General features: G+C 36.5%; 1 protein-coding gene across 1 annotated transcript in view; it reads right to left on the reverse strand.

The window, feature by feature from the left end:
• Window positions 1-17,544, reverse strand: part of LOC120628982 (flocculation protein FLO11) — an 87,038-nt gene extending 69,494 nt beyond the window's left edge. The window contains exons 1-5 of the mRNA XM_039897691.1: window positions 17,495-17,544; window positions 11,706-11,891; window positions 9,716-9,867; window positions 7,575-7,807; window positions 136-265 (exon numbers count right to left, since the gene is read on the reverse strand). Coding sequence (XP_039753625.1) covers window positions 136-265; window positions 7,575-7,807; window positions 9,716-9,867; window positions 11,706-11,891; window positions 17,495-17,543 — 750 coding nt within the window. The 5' untranslated portion in view covers window position 17,544. The remainder of the gene's footprint in view (window positions 1-135; window positions 266-7,574; window positions 7,808-9,715; window positions 9,868-11,705; window positions 11,892-17,494) is intronic.
• Window positions 17,545-18,133: the final 589 nt, after the last annotated feature.

Below are 18,133 nucleotides of genomic sequence, written 5' to 3' on the forward strand. Positions count from 1 at the left end.
AACAATATCACAGCCAATTAAGCTTAATTCCACAATATATCATACAAATGGCTTGAATAAATCGTAGATCCTTGGCGGATGTTTTGACCCATTTGACTGTGCTATTAATAACCTTGGTGCTTTTAATAGACTTACAATATTGAGCTCGTTGTCCACACTGTACTCGTTGGGCTCCTCGATGGGGTAGAGTGGCGCGTGGTGGTTGACCGCTGGCTCGAAGGCAGAGTGGTAGTCGTAGGTCAGCAGGTTCATCCAGTCGAGGTATCTGCAGACAATAGTCATTATACTCAAAGAGCCAAACTAATGCCCGTTTCCACTAAACTTAGGAAACGCTCAAATCGGCTGGCTAATGCTTTGGATGATGCGTAAAGAAAAAAAAACCACCAAATATTAAAAGATGACTAACGACGTTAGGCACCATTTACAGTTACAGAAAATAATTAAATAGTTCAAACAAACTAAAAAAACACGCTTGGTATAAAAAACTAAACTAATTTCTTTCTTTTAGTTATTCATAATAGCGATTTTTTTTAGTTTTTCTTGATCTATTATTGTTATTAGAGCAAAATTAATCGGTAACCCATCCATCATTAAAGAGATAAAATATTTTTTTTTTTATTCAGTGTGCCCGTCTCTCGAAATGCAAGTTCTAATTATTATTTCAAACAGGCCATTAAAAAGTAACAGCTAACACCCTCTACCATCTAGTAGCTTAATGTTTTCTGTGGAATTTGTTAGGTACGCGAACGCCATAGGTTTTTTACATTTGGGTCTAGATGGCGCTGTAGTTATTAGTAAAAAAATCTTATTTTTTATAGTGAAAACTGGAATAATCTTTTCAGATTAGTGTATTGTCATCGGTCCTCGATATGTCTACAAAGTTTGAAAGAAATCTGACCGTTTAAAGTGGGTCAAAATCGCGCCCAAAGAAGTCGGTTACAAACATACATACAAGTGAAGCTAATAAAGCGTGTAAAAAGAACAAAAGCTGTAGTGATTAATTAGACATTGGCATTGCTTTGTTCGTCTAAAATGAAAACGGGCATAAAAAGACAATAATACTCGTAATTCATAAAGCTCAAATTTGCTTTAATAGCATCCTCAGGAGATGTTACTTAACAATGCACAATATTATTACTAATTTTGTATTGTAAAGTCAATTGTTCATCATGAAGTAACGCTTGCTTCTTTTACCCTTATTTGGTGAACCCTTTATTGAAATCTCCCCTCATAGTAAGTGATATTGCAAGTTATGATGGTAACGGCCTAACCTGATACAGATGTGGCAGTTATATTAAACGTATACTCCTACAACTTTTACGCGGCATCGTACCGGAGCGCTAAATCGCGGTTCTTATGCTGCTATGATTGCAGGACGAGTTCCTTGCATGCCCTTTGAAGTTATGCTCTATTTAAAGAGGATATCTGCCCCTCAACATCAGGTAGGCCATCTGCTTATCTACTAGATCCTAGCACTTGATACGAGTTAATTTAGTGCTTTATGTGCAACAGCAAGTACCAGGAAATAAGCAACCGACAAGAGATTATTCAAAAAAAATAAGGCAGGCATACGTTGTTTGAGAAGGCCAAGAGGACACTCGGGTCATTGAGCCCTTTGGATTTCCACAAAATATTTTTGCTGTGTTAAAACGCTTGTTTTATTTAAATAGGTATATTATAATAGTATTTTATGGTGCTCTTCGACATATGAGTAGCGTGTGCAAAACTACGTCATTAGTTTATAGGGATACGAAAAAAACATGCAAATTTTATGGTGACCATTATATACAAATATGGTTTCACCGCGCATTTCTGGTCACTACCATGCTATATAACACTTATGGGAACAAGTGGACATAAATAAACAAATGTTTTTTATCTGACTAGTGGTTTCTCACGACTTTTTTTATTCCTACCTTTACAAGTTAGCGCTTGACTGCAATCTCTAGTGATGATGCATTCTAAGATGGTAACAGGCTATGTTAGGTCCTGTTAGGGGTATGGCAGTAATATGAAATACATACCCCAATCTGTTTCTACGCGACTTCGTACCGGTATTTGTCGGTAGGGTGGTAAAGCCACGGCTGAAATCTCTCGCAAAACAAAACTTCGACTACGCCCATTAACAATTTCTAATTCGTGTAAAATATCCCAAAATAACATTCATCAACGCCGATATATTTATTTCCTGTATACAGATCTAGACCCAGACACTGAAAAACATTCATGTTCATCACACAAACATTTTCCGGTTGTGGGTATCGAACCCACGGCCTTGAACTCAGAAAGCAGCGTCCACTGCGTTCATTGGCTGTCAAGTATATAATCTGTATCATCCAGATAAGTTCAACCATCCGCAAACGTCAATCCAAACTTTTTAATTTATAAAATTAAGTATAAAAGTGTAGACGATAATGGCAGATTAACGCTTATACTTTTACGTTTATATGGGGTAACACAGATGGTATCCGAGTTAAGAGCTCACTTCAAACTGGTAATCCAAAAAAAAAATGTTTTACAATGTTAAGTGTCGTCGTATAGTTTTTCAAAGGTCAAGGCTACAAAGGAAGTTGAGTACCACATTAATTGTACAACCGCCCACATTCTCGCCTTCTACGGACAACAGTAAGCGGCCAGTATTCTTGGCTTGTTCTGATGAGTCTAGTAATTTACATTAAAATGCCGTCTGTGGAATTTATGATGTTCTTAGTGAGATACAAAAGGCATTCTTTTAGAATACACAGGTTTTCGATACAAAGCTGTTTTATCAATATTTAGAAAGACAATAATGAACAAATAAGGTTTTTAATAATATTATTAATGCGGAGGTGTTTTTTTTAGTTCGTTTGTTTTTCCATAACCAATAGGCCCAGTGGCGCAGTGGGCAGCGACCCTGCTTTCCGTGGAAGGCCGTGGGTTCGATACCCACAAGTGGAAAATGTTTGTGTGATGAACATGAATGTTTTTCAGTGGCTGGGTGTTTATTTGTTATATTATAAGTTTTTATTCTATTCTAAACATACACAAAATATCGTTATTCATGTTGGCAGGGTTTTATTGTTATTTAGTAAGTCTTATACGCTGTAAAAATAAATCTATACGATTATAGGGCAAAAAAACGAGTGTGTACACGCATTAGAAGTTATATCCTTCTTTGGCGTAAGATAAAAACTTTTAAAAAACTATATTACTTTCACCAAGGGTTGTCTGTAAGAGATTGCTTTTGCAATAAGGCTGCCTTTGCACACAGCTGTATTTAACTTTTTTAGTATAATTTTTTTTTAATTGTTTTTAATTTTACTTATTTTTTTGTTTTCTTGTGTGTTTCTTGTATTGTTTCTAAGTTTGTGCAATAAAGTATTCTAAATAAATAAATAAATAAATATAAATATATATTTAGACTTATTCTACGTTTGTAGAAAAAACGACACTAACAATAGAAAAAAGTTATTTAATACATTGAAAGTTTTATTACAACTCATTATCCAGTTAAATAAAGTTTATTTAAATATCACAAAAAAAAATTCTACATAATTAAAGAAATGGTTATAATAAACATAATAAAATTTGGAATACTAATAGACTCATTAACGGACAACCAAGTTTCACTCAACATTAAAATTTGAGATCTTTGTACAATTGAATCAATTAAATCACCGGAATGAGCCCGCAGACTTTGTCAACTAAAAGTGTACACTGTCAAACCTTATAGCTGACTTCAGCCTTCAGGGTGTTTTTTTGTGACGGTGTCTTAAAAATTTACTCAATTTTCCCTAACGCGCCAAAAGAAGTACAACTTCAATAAATATCGCCTACATGATTTTGAAGATAAATATTTGTGACTGAAGAGGATATATTTCTTCGTTTTTTAATTAATTTGGTACAAATAGTCGATGTCTCAGAAATTCCAATCGACGACGCCATCGATATTAATATCTTGTTTTGATGAAAATTATGACCAAACAAGTTGCTATTTCCGATTCGCATTAACTTTCGTACTACTACTATGTTATAATAATATTCAGTATTACTTAGACGATAAAAAAGTTTGGGTATGAATTGCTCTAACTTCATAGCTAAATATTAATTACTGTGTGATGGTGATAAAAAAATCCGGGCTAAGTTTGTTATGGGCTCTTCTCAATGAGCATCAAAAATATAACAAGCTTTAAACAAGACAAGTAATATAAGCCAAATGTAGATTAAATGTAACAATCGCAGAAATGGTTGCAAAATTTACCTAAATAATGACAAATTTGCCAAGATTATACAAGTTACACTAGTTTATTGTCTGGAGTTAATGTCACTATCATTGCATTGTTCCGAAATGCAAAATAAACAGAGCGGCGTAGTGGGACTTGAGATGAATTAACTCGATTGCTTCAGACCATTATAACCATACTCAATAAATATTCCAGGATCATTTTTGCGTCATATTTGTTAAGCTGAGATTATCTTCAAAACACTTGGTAATGATAATGGCTAGTCAGAAGTTAAGTGTGAAAAACTCAAATTAATTTATTGATATATTAATATTATTATATTTTTTTATTTAATAATTATCAATGTATCATTTTGTCCTTTTATTTTTTAATAATATTTATGACATGCAATTTTAATAAATTTATTCTAATTTTAATTCGATATTGTAAATTGTTAGGCGAGGTAATATTTCGGTAGAAAGATGTATGTTGGGGTCCTAAATCGGAATAGCGACCCTGAACCAGAAACCGCAACATTGGTAGATCCCCAACTAGATGGACGGACGAAAACTTCAAATAAAATTACTCAAACTTTCCATTTTTGGGGTCAATAAATAAATAAGAATGACTTTATATACCCATTGAATCTTGCGACGATATAAACTCAGTAATTTCAGATTCTTTCAGAATAAAATAGTAAACTTTTATTTTCAAAATAATTAGTAGTAGACCAAAACTTAAATTCTTAAGGTCAATAAAAAAGTGTGACTAGCACCTTCGCCATTGTGTATTCACTGTATTGTCTTCATTCAAATCAGTATTCCGCAATCTGTGAGCCTGCAGTTATCATTACGATGATGGACTTTAATTCTTGCGAAAGTTTACTTGCTTACCACTCTACCTACGTATGTTAATCGACCTTTTTGCACCGAGCCACACGAGCCTCACAAAAGCGGAGGAGCCGAGAGAAGGGATGTTTTGTTCTCCGTGAAATTTAAAATGAATTATCCTGATATAGTAATAATAAGGATTAAATGAATGATAATAGGGCTAGAGTATAAATTGCTCTAACTTTACTAATATTGATTTGACTTCGAGATGGTGATAACATAAAAACCCGGCTAACATTGTTGTGAGAACGTAGCATAAGTTTTAGCGAATGTTATCACTATAACTTCACGATAATGGTAACAAATATGTACGAAGGCTTCATGAGTGTCTGTGAAAGGTCTCATTATTTTTTTTTATTTATTTGCCGAAAACAAAATCCGACGAACCGTGAGTGTTTGTCAGTGATGCCTTTGGTCGTTTACTGTGGGCCAAATATAAATGAGGAGATCTATAGAACTAGAGCTAACTATATAGCTCAAAAAGTCGCATAACTAAAGTGGCAATGGGCGGGGCATATAGATCGGAGAATGGATTCTCCGGACGTTGTGGTTCCAAGAAGCTGGAATGGCGACCTCGGCAAGCAGCGTTCAACCCCAAAGAGGTGGACAAACGATCAAAAGAAATGACGGAAGCCGCTGGGAACTAGAGAGATCTATGTCCAGTCCGTGGGTCATTCGTTTGAGGTGATGATGATGTTGATGAATCGGATACCAGCATTTCCACATCTCCTCTCCGCTTATCTTCGGTGGATACCGTTCAAGTTGAGAGTGGGATTTCATGATGGGAAGTTTAGCGGAGATGTGACCGATGTGCGGTGATAATGCGCGTGGAGCACAGCTGACTTTACCGATTAAGCTAAACTTTTCGCTTAACTTAACTCGGAGGCAGCCTTGCCTTGCTATACAGCTCACATCTCCGCACCGCATTGTTGGAAATAATCTGGAATTTCCTTATTACCGTCGCGTATAGCCAGAAGTTGTCTGCGCTAATTAATACAATAATGAATATTGCAACATAACTTAGGTTTCAATGCATTGAGTCAAAGGCGTTAAATCGCTACAGTATTGCAAGTGGTTCGCTGCATTTTGCATTAAAACTTAATCGAATTAATATTCTTGTATCGATTTAATGCGAAACTAATCGACACGCACGAATCTTTATGATATATCGCTTGGTACAAGGAAAAGCCTGAAGCGAAAGTTGCAGATGTTGTTGTTTAAAATTAAATTTAATTATGGAAGGATATTAGCTATTTGATTATTGATTCGTAATTTTTAGCAGTAAAGCTATAAAGAAATTGACATTTTGGGTCTTTAATCTTCATTTGTTATGTACTAGGAACATGATTGGACACCATTTTTACATCATATTTTTGTCGTTTCATTTAGAAACAGTAATTTATCTCTATTTTTTTATACTTTATATAGATATATAAAATGATAACACTTGGTTCTTTACTAATTTGAAATTTTTAATACTGAATTACATTAACGAGCATTTCAGGTATTGAAAAAAACAGCTTCATGCGTGCCTTATGTTATGCAATCATCATCAACAGCCAATAGCACTGCTGGACTAACGGCCTCTCCCAATGGGATGGCCTATAAACACCACGCTGGGCAGACGCGCGAAGACGATTGGTGATCGCAGTAGATTGTAGTAGACAAAGGACGCTGCTGCCAGTTCTCCGAATTCACGTAGTCGCCTCGTCCGACAACCGCGGGAGACGTGGTGAGAACTGTATGTTGATCTACCGTCACCACACGACACGTTTGCAAATATGCAACTTTATTATTGTAGAATTGACGGTGGTACATTACGTGTCAAGTTTATGCTTTAAGTTTATAGCATGCACCAAACATTTGATAGTTAAGCAACATGACATTGAATTAGAAAATTAAGTAACGTGAGCACACGCGTGGCACTGCAACTGTGTCGCAACCCGGTTACCGATATTTATTCACGCTTGGTGTCTTCGCAACCGGTGCTCATGGTGGCATTGGCGGCAACCTATATTGTGTGATCTTGAAGCTTGTATGGGTGTGTATACTAATTGGCGTCTCGGTGACAATTTATGGTCGTAGGGTTTGGAAATATCGCGAGCGCACGCGAAGTTATTTTTTGGCGCAATTGCTGGACAGAATCCTAATGACTACCCAATTAAGAAATTTAATATTACCAGATTTCAAATATGTATGTACGTTTATTAGTTTCTTTACATCATACCGAATGACATTGGTTGTATATATTTTGAATAAAAATCAATATGGCGGCTAGGCTGTACCAATTATGGCACTTTGATGCGTCCATAAAAAATGTGTACGTGTAGTGAGATGATGGCAATACGAGTTACTATATTCGTATCAGGGTTCAAAACGCGCCCTGGGTGTTGATGATGACGATGATCATATATACAGGGCTGAGGACAGGGGTGAGGTGAGGAAATAGACGAAGGACGTTAAAGATATCATTAGTTCTTACCTGCTCAAAGTCTTTATGTCGAATCCCTTTTCAATGTACTCGATTCCAGCGGGTACAGCCATGGTCAGCAGGAGACGAGATTTCCCAGTCTTGTCGGACTCTTTCTCGAACTCCTCTCGCAACTCCTTCACGAGCTTGGCGTAATTCTCCCTGTCTTTAGCCTTTCCTCCATCACGGGATGCTGGGTACTCCCAGTCCAGGTCCAGTCCGTCGAAGTGGTTTTGTCTGAGGAACTGGAGAATACACGGGCTTTTAGAGTAAATAACTTTAACGGCAATCCTGAAATCTACTGCATCGATTTTTTGCATTACGTGGACGTATAATTTCTGGTCATGATTTGCATCTGTACGGCCATTCCCTTACACACTTTTTACTATTTGGGACGTCAAATTTGACGATCCTTACTATCATTGTAAATTCTATATTGTGTTTATTTGTCCTTGCTTAACGGTCTAACTAAGCAACCAGTTAGCTTGATTTTTAGCAAAGAATTAATAGAAAGGATGAAGAGTATATGCTCCCACCGGCTACCTTTTATTTATTTATTTATTAGTATCCTGGACCATCCCAGGAATGATCCCAGGAAAACTAATGCTTCCCACGGGACTTGTTGTTTTTTACAAGTCCCGTGCATAAAATTATGCACTGTTACGATCTTTTTATCTTGACTGCAAAGTCACCTGATAAGTGCTGATGCAGTCTAAGATGGTAGCGGGCTAGCCTTTGGTTTAAGGGTATGGTAGTTATACTAAATCCATACCTTTTATTGGGTAGCGTGGAGAGCGCCCCACTAAGGGGACTGAATCGCGTCATGTTTTTATATATCCAAGCCAATAGCCAAGGCCGAAGCCTCCCTCCAGACGAAAGTGCGAATTAAAATAGAAACGAAGGTGTGAATCGTTGTCATTTCTATGGGTCTAGAAGCCAAATTGAAATCGCGTCTAATCTCTCGAGGAATGTGAACTCAGCAACATTCACAACAAGTATTTTATACGTGTACAGATATCCGCCTGTACTTTAATAACTTTAATGATGGAGAAAGTGCAAGCAGCCTGCACTGAGGTGGCCGGCCCAGCTTTCATAGTGGCCTTAGCAAATTGCGACGTTATCTTACGTGAGATAACTGTGACGTTACTATTCATAATCTATACTGATATATCAAGTAAGAAGGTGAGTTTGTTTGTCCTTTTTCACGCCCAGAATTGATAGAAAGAACGGAGAGTACCTACTGAGTAACATAGGCGACATTAGGTTCTGAAAACACATAAAATTCCCATGGATATTTTACAGGTAGGTAACATATAGGTGGGTAGGTAACATAGCTATACGTGGCTCGTTCACGTATGTCAAATGCTCCAAATTAACATATGTTAACCGCATATATAAGCGGTTAGTCTGAAATAGTTAAAACACCACGTTTTAATCCTCGTGGCAGAGTTTCTAAATTACTAAAAGCCAGTATGAAATATGTCAGAGCGTTTCTAACGAGATCACGGCTCTTTGCAAATGATTGCATTACGTTAAAAAGAAATGAATACATTTTAGCTTAAGTTAACAGTAACTTTATATATAAAGAAAAGAACGTAATAACAACGAATGATGTTGTATTATTATGTTATCAAAAGTATATAGCAGTATTGCTCAGTGAGAAGAGAAATCGGAGGTACTGTAAAGTGAACCCTTAAAGCAAATTAAAAGGAAGTCCTGTTTCACTGACTGTTAGTTCTCAGTTTATCTCCGTTTTGCTTTTTTTAATGTTGTTTGGTTTTTTAGTTTAAGAACCATAATCGCTATAAAACTGGCTATAAGATTGGCAAGACATCAAGATATATTTGTAAAAATTCGTAATTCAATTTAGAAGTAAAATCTTATACTAATATATAAAGCTGAAGATTTTGTTTATTGTTTTTTTACTTGATTGTTATTTGTTCATCTCAGGAGCTACTTCGCCCGATTTGAAAAATTATTTCAGTGTTATAGATCAATCAATTATTTCAGTGGATAGCCCATATATCGAGGAAGGCTCTAGGCTATATATCATCAAGACGACCAATAGGAGAATAGCAACAATCAAGAATGTTTCAAAATCAGGACCGGTTGTATTTAATAAAATAAAAATTTAAAATTGTTTTTCTTTTTACCTTAATAACATTCCTGACGAACTCTCTCCTTCTGTCCTTGGCAGCAACCATCGGCGAGAAACGCGTAGAGCCTTCATTCCAGCCTCCGATAGCCAAGATTGTCTTAAGATTCTTGTTGTACGTTTTCAGCCCGTTGAACTTTGCGTAACCACCTGTTTAATATACAAAGGTTAGGTATATAGATGACTCTTCCTTCTTCTGAGATGAAAATTAATGCAAAACGTAACACTTTCATTCAAAATTCAAAATTCATTTATTTCATGTAGGACTAATATAAGCACTGAAACGTCAAGGTTTTCTGGTTGTCCGGTTCGGAAGGCAGATTCTACCGACAAGAAGCACGCAAGAAACTCAGCAGTTGCTCTCTTCCAACTTCAACAATTTACATTTTACATTTTAACATTCATTTTCCTATCTTGTGAGAGATGAAAGCGGAGCGGAACCGGATGCTTCCAAGCAACTTTGTCATTAAGAAATTATTGGTAGGTCCAAAATAACCTTAGGAATCATATTATAAAAGCGTATACTCAATCCCACAAATGACTTCTGTACCTTTCGCAGACGATATGCAGATGTCACTAACTTATGACCATTGAAACAAATCATACAAACCTTATGTAAAACGCAACGCAAAAATTTCACCATTGATTTAAATCTACAAAACGATTTCTCTACAATGTAATCTTATTATCGAATAATTAGCTTTGTTTATAAGAACTAAGGTATTTACAGGATATTCCTCACTACGTGGTTTCTAATTGTAACGATTAAAAAAGATATCAATTGAGATAATGAGGACTAATTGAAGAATTTGTTATTTTTACTTTGTTGTATTTTAGAATGTTTTTTTATAAGTTTTGCTGTTTGGTCGATTGATGAACAATTTTAAATATAAATTTCCGATTTCCCTAAATTAAAGTATATTAGTTAACTACAAATTAATATTTATACAGGATGTTTCTACCTTCGGCTTCCGATAGATTAAAGATATATCGTACCGATAATCGATTAATTAGATAATTTTAATTGCGTTCTAATCATCTTACATTAATTGTTATTACTGGAAGAATACTAATCATACCTATAAAGGTGGAGTTTTCTATGTAATAATCTAAAAACTAGCGCTATGTTCCGAAGAGGCATCGTTATCAAACGGTCTTAGGTCATTTTCTGGTTGGATTGCTAAACTTAAGCGATACCGTTTAGCGATTCAGCGTTCCAGTGCAACATGGTGCGGTGCGGTGTGGTGGTACGTGATGCTGTATACATAATGGCAACGGGCTAAAATGTAAGGGATATGTCAGATGTATTAAACCCTTATCGAATTCTACGCGGTGTCGTACCGGAACTATCACATGGATTTATGGTCTTCGTCGCTAGAGTGGCAATAAGCCACGGCCTCCAACCAGACCAGATAAGGGAAATCACAAATTCTCAAATTTCCCCTGTCGGGCATCGAACCTCTGACCTGAGACCTCTCTGAGATCACAGCGCTCAAAACTGCGCCAGCTGTGTAATATTAAATGGGGACAAAGATTTGACGACCTACGTGGGGCAACGGTGAGCGCAGTGAATTTAAGTAGGAGGCCCCATGTTCGATTCCTTGTAGAGGCAATTTGGGAATTAATAATTTCTGAATTTTCTCTGGACTGCTCCGGTGTGAGGCTTTGGCCGTGGCTAGTTGCTACCCTATCGACAAAGACGTGCCGCTAACCGATTTAGTGTTCCGGTGCGATAGCGCGTAGAAACCTATTAGGGGGTATGGTGAACTCCCTAACAGGTTAGCCCGCGACCATCGTAGACTACATCATCACTAACCAGAGATTATGTAGTCTAAGATGGTCGAGAGATTTGCACTACACGTTAGCCCTTGTCTGAGATTGCAGTCAAGGGCTAACTTGTAGTGGTCCTTTTGGAAACGTAATTTTTAACTCCATGGCAGTGGGTATAATCGGGGGATAAATTTTAAACTAAATCTGTAAGACCTCACCTTTTTCTATATCCTGATATTTATCGAAGGGCTTGAGCGTGTTGTCCTTAGTGAAACCTCCGAAGGCGTACACGAGATGGGTGCAGAGGTAGGGGTTTATATTCTGTGGGTTGAACTTCGCTGTGCCCGGCCGGTACACCGACCAGTTCGTGTAATAGCACACGACGCGCGGAGAACTCGATAAGGCTGGAAAAAAGAAAAATATATATAAAATATGCCACTTTTTCAAGTTATAATTCTTTAGCGGCTTTAGGAAAAAATCTTGGGAGTGAAATTATACGATGTAACGACATGCGCGCGCACAATGTTTGCGCACATTGTTTGCGCACATCGTTGTAAGATTTTAACAGGATGAAGGTAGTTGCGAAACCGAGTGAGAGGGGAATACATCGTGCTCACTTTTTAAGATGCGCGCGTACACCGTCGCGTAAAAAACCGGCAGTTAACCTGAGGCTATAAGGTTTGACAGTGTACACTTTCCATTGTCAAAGTCTGGGGCTAATTCCGGTGATTTAATTAATTCAATTGTACAAAATTCTCATATTTTAATGTTCAGTGAAACTAGGTGGTCCGATAATGAGATAACTAGATACTGCGTTATAATGCTTTAAATACCTTTTTTCAATGTTTAGAGTCGTTTTCTCTACAAACGTAGAATAAGGCGTAAAATATTTTTTTGATCTTGTTACGCCAAAGATTTATAACTTCCAACGGCTGTACATACGCGTGTACACACACGTTTTTTTTTCATTAGGCAAATCTATACAAATTGACGTAAAAGTTACTGAGTACTTAGTATACCGTTCGCTAGCATACCTACTATAGGTATGCTTAAAACACATTACGCAATTTGCCATTGTTTTGGGAGATATCTATTTTTTTTCCATGCTTGCTTTAGATTTAAAGTAATATCGCCCTATCGTCTAAAAAAACTGAAGCTTCATCTGCATTTTCATAGAAAATGTTATTTTAAAAGAAATCTTTAAAATAACACGCAATGAAAATGGGATAAAAACCACAGAAATTCACCAAAGATAATAAAATAAAAATGAAAAAGAATGCACACTATCAGAGTTAGCTTTTTTGTGACTAGTTTTTATCCCATCCGCCGAGCTTCACTGGTTTCACCCATCAATAGGTACCTATACATAAGGAAAAACCAATAATTCGTCAAAGTGACATTCAGATTATGTTAGATTTAAAAAGTTTTATAAATATTACTAAGTATTTAACTCTTAATATAAAGCTGCAAAACATCCGATCCGAACATCACAAAAACCTATTCAAATCAAATCAAATCAAATATTTCATTTCAAAGTAGTAACTGTATTCTTTCTGAATAAAATACAAATCTGCCATTATTTCAATAATCATTTTTATTATGACATGAATTGGTTCAACCATTTTAACCATTTACTTTCCAGGTTATGAATAATCCTATATTTGTCTTCGGGATACAAGGTCTCCCTAATTAAAAAAATGCCATGGACATGACTAAGATTATTTGCAAATTTGTATTATTTATCTTCTAACAATGTCTCTATATATTTCATGTATTACTTTATAATATCATAAGTTTTGTTTTTGCCACACCTCACATTCGTTTTAACTCGCATGTCCGAATTTTGGCTGATAGGAAATGTTTAGCATTAAGTCCGCTGTAAACCATATTTTTGTTTGGTGTGCAAAAAAGAGTGAAAAATTAAAATTGCCAAGTCTGGTGACAGAATGGCTGGCCCATTTTTCAGAATCAGCCTGACTGTTGAGCAAGGAAATGCAGCCAGCATTCTTGGCACCATTCCACGCGGGCATCCTTATCATCAATTAGTTTAGGTATAAGATTTATTGGAATATTATCATAAAAAAAACATGCGGGGCAGCCCTTGTGGACTGCCCCGTCAATAGAAGTGAATCCTTAATCGATATACATATATATTATATACTCAGTATAGTTAAAGCTCATTAGATGAAAGCTTTCGGTGTCGATGACGCGAGTTCCATTATTTTTTTATTCCACCTACATGTCCTCAGTACGCCTAAAGAAGTTTTCACTTCAAAAATATCAGTTTTGGTTTTGACGAAGATAGAGAGTAACAGTACCACTAGATAGTACAATAATATAGATACAAATAGGTTCAAAATATCTTTGAAAAAAACCGGATACTTATTAACTTTCATTTATATGACTAATTTTAGCAAAGACGAAGGCTCTATGTTTTGTACAAGTGAATCTTACAATGGGGCATTGTAAGTTGTGAGCGCCCACTGGATCGTTGGCCTTTGATTGTGCGCAGATAACTTGTATCATAGAGTAGCCAGTTGCTCACAAGTTATGTGTCGACCTCGACGGGGACAGAGGTCAGGTGACAATTGTATCAATCTACTACAAAACAACTATAAAACAATACTATCAATTTTATTATAAACATACTACTCAATTCAAGTACATAAATAACTTGCTATTTAACTGCTTATTTTTTGATGGTTAGGAATTAAATTATGAGGAATGAATTAAAGTTGTAGCAACAAAAGTAGGTGAATCGAGAAATATGATTAAATTTACGGAAATCAGAAGAGGGAAAATGTTTACTCGCCTAAGACAAGAGAAAAGTAGAGGAAAGAGGGGCAGAAGACGACAGAGACTAGATTATGTTGGACAAATAAAACGAAGGCTGGAGACTTTTAAAGAGCTGAAAGAGAGGGTCATGGATATAGATGGTTGGAGAGGGCTACACCGATAAGAGCTTAGTACTGAAGTTAAAGAAGAAGTAATTATGGATATTATGTAAGATATTCTTAACTTTAGTGAGGTCATAAGATGGTGATGTAGTCAATTCTACTACTTTGTGATTATAGTAATATCAATAATATGACATAATCTTAATAATATTTCACGTTTCAATAACTCTTGTTCAACTACTTTAATTATTACTTTTATTATTATAAGTATAGACTAAATCCTAAAAATTTAGTTCCTAACCATCAATAAATAAATACTTATATTGCAAGTTATTTGTGTACTTGAAATAAGAAGTATAAAAAATAAAGTAATTGGGTAAATAAAATTACTGTAAACGCTAATGGCTGGAGCCTTTCTTTCTTTTAAGGGTATTATTACTATCCCTGTGTCAGAAGACACCGCTCTTCTATAACAAGAAATAAAGATAAAAACGTGGGTAGTTTAAAACAAACAAAAAAATAATTTGTGTTGATATTAGAAATAATAGACATGTTACATAGAAGAAGATAAATAAACTAAACGAAGACAGAACTCTATCGGGTGAAATTCAAACTCAGAAATCTTCGGTTTCCAGTCAACCCCATTAAGCTATAATTGAGACTTTATTTGCCTTGTCCTAATGATGGTAATGATGGTAAATGATGGTAATGAAGTTGAATGATAAATATGCTCTAGCTAGCCATCCCCTTTGTACGGTGGTAACCTTCAACATTTAAAATGATCAAGGATTCGTAGGGACGAATATCTGTAAAAACATAATTTCAAATTCTTATTGATGGCCGTTAAAACAATCAATGATATTAACATTTAAATACTAAGACACTGAAGCGGGGATAGCGCATTGCGTGGAAGCTCGACTTCACTTTCGGGGGGGGAGTTCGCACCTGCAACTATTGTAAGTTATGTCCATTTTAAGTATTTAACATATTACTTGCTTCAACGGTGAAGGAAAACATCGTGAGGAAACTTGTATGCCTGAGACCTCTACATAATGTTCTCAAAAGTGTGGAGTCCACCAATTCGTACTGGACCAGCGTGGTGGACTAGGGCCTTAACACTGTCCCTTCTGTCCCTTCTCACTGTGGGAGGAGACTCGTGCTCTGTAGTGGGCCGGTAAAATGTTGATGTGAGGATCAAGACACTGGTTTCGCTAGTTTCATTTGCTTTCAAGCAAAGGCCTGGGATATCCTATCCTATCCTATCTAGTTCAGCTATGCTTCGTCATCATTATTTTTCATTCTGCATCATACCTACTCCTGCTGTAGCTCTTAGGTCGTCTTTCTTCTTCTCTTACCATCTCTGAGATACAACTCCGTGATATCTTTGGAGCGTTGGCCCTACAAAAGCTTCAAAATTCAGCCTCTACACTAAGCATGCTCTGTACAAAATCAAATAAAACATCGTGTGCCATCGTACGACACTGAACTGTTAAGTAGGTAGTATCTACATATAGCTCAGTACATCAACTTCAATTCCCTGCATTCGTGAACAGATTCCGTAAATGGTGATTCACGAACAGCCGCGTTATTTTGCCCCTTTGTGTCTGTTTGGAACAATAGAGCAAAGTTCTCTCACAGAGACAATGCGTTTAAAATCAATTGATAGTTTGCAACAACATCTCTTTTTTGTATGCGTGTTATGAAATAATATAGCTGTCTATACAAACGCACTATTTTGTTGTAGATTAAAGATTCTCTTTAATAACGGCAAACCAGCTTAGTAAAGTAAGCTCCTACCTTTTCCATCTATAAATAAGTTGCTGCTAATCAATGAATGTGGGCCTATCGACGCACTACTGAGACGAAAAGAGCAACTACTGAGTTTCTTGCCGGCTCTTCTCGGTAGAATCTGCTTTCCGAACCGGTGGTAGTCACACAGACATACATACTTGACGTTTTAAAAGTGCTTATAAAGTAGGCCTACTTGAAATAAATGAATTTGAATTTGAATTTGAATTTGCACGCTAAAAAGCAACTGGACTCAAAAGGTACTAATGAGGAAGTCTTGCGTTGAGTTGGTTGTCGACACAAACTTTGGAAGACCGTCGAAAATAAAAAAGTTGCTAAAAAGTTGCAACTGATTATGATGGGCGAAGTGGAAGAGGCCTAGGAGGCGAGTTCGCAAGAGGAAGTCTTGGTTGCGTTGGTAACATCAGATAGTGAATTGGGATTGCGAGTGCACTCCAGCTGTTTAGCCTCGCGAGAGAAAAGGCGAAGTATAAAAAACTGACGGCCAACCTCCACAAGTTGGAGAGGCACCAAAATCTTTAAAAAACGACCCCGGAACGGTAAACTCAGTGTTGGTCGACCCCCAACGAGGTGGACAGACACCATCAAACGAGTCGCTGGGAAGCAAGCGACCCAGGATCAGGAATTTTGGGACGCCCTACAGAACACCTATGACTAGCAGTGGAAGTAAATCTTGAAATGATCATGGTGATGATGAACCTATAGATAAGTAGGTTAATAGTATGTTTAGGGCTTCGAACTCCCATTTGGAAAGCAGAATCCTTATAAGATAAGCTATCGCCCGCGACTTTTACAACATTTGCTTCAGTTGTTTTAAAATTACATGGGAACCGTTGGTTTTTTGGGGATAAAATGTACTCTAGTCCATCTCTAGGAAGGAAGAGTTTATTTTAAACTAAACCAGTACACCTATCTGGATTACATTTGGTATTTATAAACCTTGCATCATGCAGACGGACGGACATAGAATAGTTTGTATCGCAGAAAATTACCTGAGAACTCTTATACTCTTCTTTTTTATTTGGTTCACCAACAGCATAACATTAAAAAAAACAATTTAACTAGCTTACCTATACAGTATGAAGACAAAATGTTCAGCTGCTTATAGGTAAACACCGCATTTAAACAAATATTGTTAAACTAGATTACAACTACACATACAAGACAAGAGTTTATCCAGTGTAGGCAATGTATAAAATAACATTCAGGCCATCAAAAATTTGATTGACCTTTATATTATATACTAAATATTGATTGTTATTATAATTTTTTAATGATTAAAAGACTAGGTGTGAACTTACTAGGTGTGACCAGTGTGACGAGGGCTACTATTAACGACAGCCATGTCATATGTTCCTGTAAACAAAAAAAAAAATTGTTATTGAATGAATGAATGAATGAATGAATGAATGAATATTTTTTTATTGCACACCACAAAAAGTACATAGAACAAAAAGAAAAGTATAACAAAACAACGTATACAATTTGGTGTTCTATACTTCCTAATATTTTTTATTGCACTACAAGTTAGCCCTTGACTACCATCTCACCTGCTCATCTGCTGGTAGCGGGCTAACTGGTTAGCCTAATCGGTTTCTACGCGACATCGTCCCGGAACTTTTAATCACTTAGCGGCTCGTCTTTGTCGGTAGGGTTGTAACTAGCCACGACCAAAGACTCCCAGACCAGACCTTACCAGAGAAAATTCTGATATAATAAATTCCCAAAATGTCCCTGTCGATCGAACCCTGGACCTTCCACTTATAACTACAGCGCTCACCACTGTGACAGTGGAATCGTCAAATGATGCCTCAATGGAGGATATAGAGTAAAAATCTTCCACCTCTCCACCATGCTATAAGGATTATCAAAATTCTAAATTAGTTTATGAAACGTCAAGCCAGTCTGTTTGTAGTGACTCTACCATGGAAGGCAGATTC

Source organism: Pararge aegeria, chromosome 13 (genome assembly GCF_905163445.1).
Source record: "Pararge aegeria chromosome 13, ilParAegt1.1, whole genome shotgun sequence".
Classification (NCBI taxonomy): Eukaryota; Metazoa; Arthropoda; class Insecta; order Lepidoptera; family Nymphalidae; genus Pararge; species Pararge aegeria.